We start from the raw sequence: 8,255 nt of genomic DNA on the forward strand, positions 1-8,255 counted from the left end.
TATATACTTTTATCTTACATTCATTTACCAATCACCTTCCTTTTCAATTGAAGATAAACACAGCTGGAGCTGGGCAACGTCATAAACACACGTATGCGCGGCGGTAATGATACTCCGGATTGTGGGAAAACCCACCAAGGAAGGTCTTGACATATGTCGCAGCGGAAATGAACCGATAAGAAGCCTCGGCGCAAATGACTCGGCGCAAGCGACACGGACTCAACCCTGGTTTGTGGCCTGGTGGTAGTTTCAGAATTTCATGAGTACAACGGGGAGCTACTTGGAGGCAATAGTAGTGGACTCCAGTCTCGAATGTCAGATGAGACTCCATGAGCTGACCAACGGAAACAAAATGCTTGGCACATCTTCTCCATCAACAGGCAATTTGCACCACGATGTTTGTTTCTTTATTGCAAACGAAAGTCCACAGGGAATTAACATTAAATTCTAGGTGGATATAATTCCTGCATAACTCGAGGAATTTGTGTACATCAGGGCCACCTGTGACAAAACTATGTTTATGGGTGACAACAATTAATTTTTGTCAGTTAGCATCGCCTTTTTGTCACTTTTGGCTAATCGCGTCGATGAGAATGAGTGAAGATATGATGAAATTGATGAATTGACACTCACAAAGAATATGCACGGCCAGGAGGGTATTCGAATCCAGGCAACCTGCTCTAACCACTCCGCCACTGCGTCTCCACTATAGTAAGAAAGATTTAGAAGGTGTCAAATGAGAAGTTTTGTTAGTTCAGTATCACGTTGATTGGTTAACCTCGTCGTTCATTGTAGAGACAATGGTGGTAGTGAAGAGGAAGATGTTCTTGGCTTTCGTTACATGCACCAGCTCATTATTCACTTGGAAAGCCAAGCCTGTGTGAGTATGTTGATATGCAATCATGTCATTGTCATTTTATTGTCAGCTTTCTAGTACCGATTAAGAATGAGGCGAGCGAGCCTACGAACAGGGTTAGGGATAGGTGCTTTGTTGAGATTACGTCACCATCTGACGTATGCATTGGTGGATTCTGGAGTTATGACTCGCTCCAAAGCTGCAAACGCAGAAACTACAGAGGTGTACGAAATATCCTCACTCCACTAACGGCCACAAGGAATAGATGCAGTGTCAAAATCACATTACAGCTCTTATAAAGAAAAGGGGGTTTTCGTTCGAATCTAGGTTCTTACGTCAAGGCAAGGACGTTTAGTCAAACAGCATCTGGAGTGAGTGGGTTTGTTTACATGAATAGAACCTGAAAAATAAAGCGCAACACCTACACGGGAGTAGTTTTTTGGTAACGTCCCAGAATCCGGCCAAGGGATAGGAAATGTTTAAATTTCCTATTCCATGGTCTTCGATCACAAGTCAGGCATATAACTCGTTGTTATTATATCAAAGTAATCAGGACACGAGAAATAATGTAAAGAAAATATTTAATAGAAGCACTGCATACTTACAATACCTCACCACACATTACACTTTCACCTTCATCACCTTCACTTGTCAAGAAACGAGTTGACTACCCATAGTGCACTGGGTCAGAACAACTGAATAACGCTAGCCCCTGATAGCAACAAGCGTTGTGCAAGAAAACACTAATTTACATAAGTAACATTCGTATAGAGGCACCTTTCCTCTTCGTGATTTTAATGAACTAACTTAACATCACAGTATATAGACAAAGACTTGTAGCACAATATGAGTTCCAGTAAGGAGAAAATTCTTTTCCAAGATTGAAGAAAGTTGTTGCGAGAGTCTCTCTTGAAGTTCTGTCTTTCACCCCGTTCTCTGAGTACACTGTTACGGAGAGGGATTCTCCTCATTCCCTATTGCTCCATACACTTTAACTCCTCCCACACGTGACCCCATGTTTACACCGAAGGGGATGATCGTGTGTTGGCCAAGTATGTGGCTCTAATTAAATTAAGTTCCTCGCGAGTCCACTGCGAGCACTTTGCGTTGACAAGGGGTTAAATTTATGCTTTTCTTGGCTGTCATATCCCCAGTGGAGGAAATAAATATTCTCGAGTAAGGTCGCAGTTCAATTCTTCGTCTCAGTCACTTTGACAGGGAGATGTTCAAACTGTAGCTCGCAGGAGTTAGGTCGTCTGCTCCGGTCTGTTATATGCAGAGCTGCAGCTGCTTACTCCCTCCAGAACAAAAGATCGTTGTTAAGGACGAGAGCGAGAGTCGCGTTGGGGCTTTTAAATTTTAAAATGCTTGAAGCTTCGTGATTAGCTGCATCTCACCGTTGGTCCCCTGCTTCTCTAAATATCAACCATCAAGCCGAACGTGAATTGATGGTGACATGAGCCGAATGTAGACTTGGTGGATATCAGAGTTTATTGCGGGAACACACTGGCTTCCTTCTCTTGAAGTAGGTCCAAGCTTCGTGGGAAAGAATGCTGGTTCGTTTGAGACGGCTCTGTCCTGTCCTTTTCTCAGAGAGCAGAAAAACGAGATCTTGGGAAAGCGCGGAGAAATACCGATGGTAATGGTGAATGGAAATTGGTACATCGGTCATACTCTCATGCTATTCCGTTGAACCAATCTCAAAAAATTGCAACAATGACCCAGTATCTTACAATGTGATAACGATATGTCAACAATGGTGGCAACGTAATCATGGAAACTAGGTGCATTTTGAATGCACAGCTCTTTCCTTGCGCATGCGTGAACGATTGAGGTGATACCAAAGCTACTATTTTATCAAGAAAACAAGTCGGTTGCTAGCTTAGATCCTTGCTTCTCAGATTTGTTCATCAGAGATAGGTGAGTTCGATCTAAACTTATATTCTCTCTGCATTAGAGTTCATAGTAGACACGTTCTAACCAATTTCTTTAAATTCAGGTCAGTAGAGTTATAATTTGAACATTACGCAGAAAAACAATTTCGATTGAGCTCAGCGTCTTACAGAAAATTGTTTACAAGCATCAAGGCAAAATCACCCTAGAATTTCCTTATTTTTATATATTAATTTTTTCGTCTTCTTTTACATGGCGAAGCCTTTTCTTCCACTTGACCATGTTTACAAAAAAAATTGAATGTGGAATAATTAAAATATTGAAAAAGAAAGAAAGAAAGAAAAAAATACATAAAAATTACAGAGAAATAAAAAATACAAAGAAAAAATACATATAAGAATGGTAATCTAACCTATAGATACGGGCACTCACACTCACATATTTTTACCCATACACACGTACAAGCAAATACATAACATTACACTTACTTAATCACAGTCCAATACGGTATACCTTGACGATAATTCATATTAACTATTACGTTAAATCATTTTTGTGCCTTACGTCCTTCTATCATTCTCTGCACCCGCCACTTTATTAGGGAAGTCAAACATTTAATTTTCATTATATAATATGTGTAACTTTAACAATTTTTTGAACGTCACAATTGAAGAAGAGTCACGAATTTCAGGTGGCAACTTGTTCCAAAGGCCTGCTGAGGTAACAGTACAAACAATTGCATAAAAGTTGGATTTGTGGAGTGGAATGGTGAGCAGAGATCTTTCGCGCGATCTGGTGTTGCGGCTGTGAAAGTCGGAAAGATGTTGAAATCAGTTATAGAGATATTGCGAGTCTTTAGTTTAGAGGATTTTGTACAGTAAAATTAACTTATGAAAATTTCGTTTATCCCTTAATTTAAGCCACTCGATATTCGCAAAGTACGATGTCAAATGCTCTGAATATTTTAGATCGAAAACGGAACGAATGCAGGCATTTTGGATTCCCTGCAGTAGTTTAACTTGCTCGTGATTGACATTCTTAGATAATTATCTACAATAATCTCAAAAATATGATGTTTCTGATACGTTCTTCTGCGTTTAAAGGAATACTTATAATTGTTTTGTTGACATTATCCAAATCATTATCTTAAATGAGATAATAGAAATCTCTGAATAAAATGAAAGTGGTTAGGAAAGTGCACAATTAGTAAGGAAAAGGCAGATAGGCTATTAAACAGAAGGGAGACTGATGTTGAAAGAATAACTTATTGTTGACTTTTTGAGCATGAGATCACAAATTCTTTTTGAATCGATTCGTTTCAATACTCATTAATATTTTACTGGAAAAGTTGTGTTACGTAATTTATATATCTTAGATTTGGCGAGCCGATCTACAGCAGCATCTCAAACAATAATATGTTTCCGGTGCCTCAGAAGCACGTGTATAACAAATCATTGAAGCATAATGGAATATTTTTTTTTTTATTATTATTAAAAATCAGTTGTGACATTTCAATTATCTTGCTACAAGCAAGAGGTTAATACGATAAGATTTCACTGAAATTCCTAATGTTGTTATTTGGTTAGGATGGAAGGAAAAGCATACATTTCAATGTCTTACTCTCCATGTTTTAGTACAATGGAGGGACAGTGTTCTTCAGGAATGATCCAACCTAGCATCGAAGGGAGATTCGAGTTGAGCCAGAACTCCATCGGCCCTATCCGTCGCCCCAGAGAAAGCCACCACTTCTCTCCACTTTCGACGCCAAGAGTCAGGTGCACCACCTGCACCAAGTCCTTCAGCTCTTCCACCCTATCCGTGCACCAAGAGGACTGCTGGGGACACCCTCTCCCTTGCCCCTACGAGGACTGCGCCAGCCTCCTGGACTCCACGGCAATGGAAGACCACTTGGTGAACCAGCATGGGGAGAACTCGCTCGTCATGACCAAGAAGTACAGACTGAGGATCTGCCTGTCGAGGCCGGGGTTCGGCACCGGCCAGATGATCAAAGCCTTCGGAAAGACTTTCTACGCGTACTTTCTCCGTCGCGACGACCGGCTGGTGTGCCTCGTGATGATCCTGGGGACCAGATGGGGCAGCGTCTTCTTCAAGGCGACCGTCCACGTGGTGGGGGAGAACGCTGCTCACGTGGTGAGCGACGAAGGCCCGGTGAAGTCTCTTCTGGAGAAGGAGTTGCTGTACGAGACGGGCAGCTGCACCTGTGCGTTTGGGATGGAGAGCTTGATGAGGATGGCCCTGTGCAGGGACCAGGAGGCCTACGTCTACGCCCACGTCAATATCCAGCCCATCTTCTGGCGCTGACGGAAAGATCCTTTCTGTCGGAAAAAATTCTAGTCTGCTTCTTTCGTTTAGTAGAAGTAGTTAGAGAATGAATTTAGTTATATTTTCAAGAAACCTTTAGCACAAATATATGCCACATTAATATTGAGAAAATTTGAGTAGCATTTACCAATATTACAATGTTTTATTTTAATCTGAGAAGGAAAAGTTGAAACATTCTCATGTATTTGTCTGAGGTGTAATATATCAATGAATAAAGTTATTGACTGCATATTTACTTATTTCATTCTACAAAAATTCTTAGCATTATTTTAAGTAACAAACATTAAATATTTCACTCATTATCTTTATTCCAGTAAATGAAAGAGTGGGTAAACATCTCAATTTGTTCCCAAGATTTCTTCTATATGCAAAAGTAGGTGATTTTCTCAACCTCTTCCACACACTGTCGCTCTCCTAAACATTAAGCTAAAACTAACTTATAAACTTGTTGGTAAAACCTTAGATTACAAGCCAGGACCTCAATATTATCCTGGAACTTGACGTCACAGAGATTTCAATATATCCGTCTTCTAAATACAAACTCGATCGCAAGTTCATAGCACTAATTATGCCAAAGGAATACGTGTGTTAATATGTTACCAAATTTGAAGAACGTTTTCAGCTCCCATGATATTTTCTGTCAAATTCGTAGAGTTCTATACAAATCAAAGCAGCACGATAGAGCTTAACTTAATGAACTAGATGATAACTTCGTCGTATCCTTAATAACGAGCTATTTTCTCGTCTATTTAAATCGGGACAACTTGTGGGCTTTATTTTCCCGAATCTTCAAACTTTGATAATTCGTGTCAGCAACACCTATTGCTGGAACACAGACGGTGTTCTTGTTAGCCGTACTTCTGGAATTGGCGAAGAATGAAGCAGACCAAAGAGAAATGTTATCCAGATTTTTAAATACACACAAGATAATCAGATTTCTCTAATCTGATGTTATTTCTGCTTATTTAATCTGGAATAAAGAAGAATGCAATGAACCAAATGGAGAAAGACGAGGATAGTAAGGGGATATTGAAAGGATTAAGACTCAGTAGTTGTCTTCGAAGTAAACTAAAAATATTGTCTTTCTCCAAAGAGGAATAATATGCTCTTAAACATTGATGAACGATTCTAAAAACGTATAAGCTTTCAGAATCTATACTCGAGTACGCTCTATACTAACCGTTTATATTAGGTTAACCGCAACAGGAAGAGGGGTGTGCCGTGGAAGGTAAAAAACGAAGAAGTGGCCCTTTTTCTTACATCCATCTTCAAACTTGATTGAAATTAGTATAGGCGCGTTTCATTTGACGTTAGGATGCGCTCAGGATGTATTTGTCGATTGCAAGGATCCACCACATAGCGTTTGTTACATCTGCACCAACTGCACGTTTGAGCTAAATCACGAATGTCTGTGTTAGCTCCAGCCCGCCTGCTTACAAGAACTGGCGTCAATTATGATTGCTCGAAGCCACAATGCAACAGTTTGTGATGTAGGTGAAACACACCTATATTCACCACACTTGTATATTACATCATTTTTCACACTGCCCAAAACTTCATTTTATGCAAAATATTATTTGGTTCCGGAAATGAGTAAGCTAAGGAAAGTGCAAACTTCCAACAGACTAGATTTAATGAACTGTAGCTGTGCATCTAAGCGCCTACCTTAGTTGTTTTGCAGGTCATTTTCTAATTGAGTTTTCAGAATGAATAATTACGGGTTTATCCGCAGGTGAAATTCTTACACATTTCTTATATTCATATATTTATTCTTGCATTTGGAGCTCATTACAATATTATCAGAGTGTTACAGAAAATACATTCTTTAAGTAGTTCATTTCAGAAGTGAGTACTCATGCAAAATACATAGCCCAAATCTCAAGCTTTCTTCAATTAGAATTTGGCAATCATGGTCTGAATCGGCCATAATTCCAGTCTTATGTATTTGTTGTTGTAACACTTCATGATTTATAACTAGAAACGTGAAGTTCTCGTTTTATTTTCCTCTGAATTTCGATGTTATTTTTTACTGCAATTCGGTGTTATTTTTCGCAGTTTAGGGCACAATTTGCTGTTATTAATTCAAAATCGGTGTTATTCCTACATGCATTTTTACTGTTCTTTCTATTCTTAAGATTTTCACATTGCTTTAGTTCTCAAAAATTGAGACAAGTTTTAGTTTTAATGACAAAAAATCTAATTTTAAGACTTACCTTTGTGAGAAATGACCAAATTTTTTCTATTTCGGAAACTATTTCATCTCATCAACCACTAAATATGAAATGTTTATTGAATGATAGTCCTGCTAGTGGATGTTTGTGCCGTCAGGCGTTTAGTGTTTAGAATCAATTTGCATGTATTTACAATTAAATATATAATTTAGAATAAATTTACATATATTTAAAACTAATTTACATATTTACATATCTGCATATTTATAACTTTTATGAATTTTTAATTATTCATTTTTTTAAAAAAAATATGTAAATAGAAGGTAATTAGTGTTACTAAATGTTATGCATATTATTTTATGTTAATTTCTGCAAGGTATGTAATGTATAAAATGATAATAATTAAATGTTTATAATACTGAAAATAAAATTTTAGGGTTTATGAAACGCTATGAATGGTGGTAATGAATGATGGTAAAGGTCCAATTACGATTTAGGACGGTTCCGGTACTCGAACCCACGATAAGTACTGGTAATAATTATAGTGTACTATGTAATAATGTTATATGGTATGAAGGAAGTTGATCCGAGACGTTAGACAGAAGACGATGAACTCCGCGCAGGGAGACGACAAAGGAATTTGGGGAATGTGCGGTCAAGGTGAAATGACGTCAGAGCGCCAGAACAAAAAAAGAACCCGATTGACCAATTAGAGAACGCGTCGGTAGATTTTCAGAACCGGTTTTTTCAAGGTTAACCAGAACGCAAGAATATGGTAAAAGTATGCAACACCGTAGCACAGGACAAGGGAGGAATTGTACCAAACAACAAAGGATGCGCGGTCAAGGTCAAATCTTTGAAACTGCGCGTAGCTTGTAGAACAGGTTTCCGCCGCCAATTAATATTGCCCCAATGCACGGGATGGTGTAGCACGGGTTTTAGGGTAGAACGCTTTCATGTCAGAACATGCTTCTGTCAAAGTAGCCCAAGGT

At 38.7% G+C, this 8,255-nt stretch overlaps 1 protein-coding gene across 1 annotated transcript; it reads left to right on the plus strand.

Annotated features, from left to right (window-relative positions):
* Nucleotides 1-2,639: 2,639 nt before the first annotated feature.
* On the plus strand, nt 2,640-5,321 carry LOC146003132 (uncharacterized). The gene is made up of 2 exons (XM_083141311.1): nt 2,640-2,776; nt 4,384-5,321. Exon 2 carries the CDS (start codon nt 4,388-4,390, stop codon nt 5,069-5,071), a length of 684 nt encoding a protein of 227 aa, XP_082997437.1. The 5' UTR covers nt 2,640-2,776; nt 4,384-4,387; the 3' UTR covers nt 5,072-5,321.
* Nucleotides 5,322-8,255: the final 2,934 nt, after the last annotated feature.

This window comes from Lepisma saccharinum, chromosome 19 (assembly GCF_977018435.1).
Source record: "Lepisma saccharinum chromosome 19, izLepSacc3.1, whole genome shotgun sequence".
Classification (NCBI taxonomy): Eukaryota; Metazoa; Arthropoda; class Insecta; order Zygentoma; family Lepismatidae; genus Lepisma; species Lepisma saccharinum.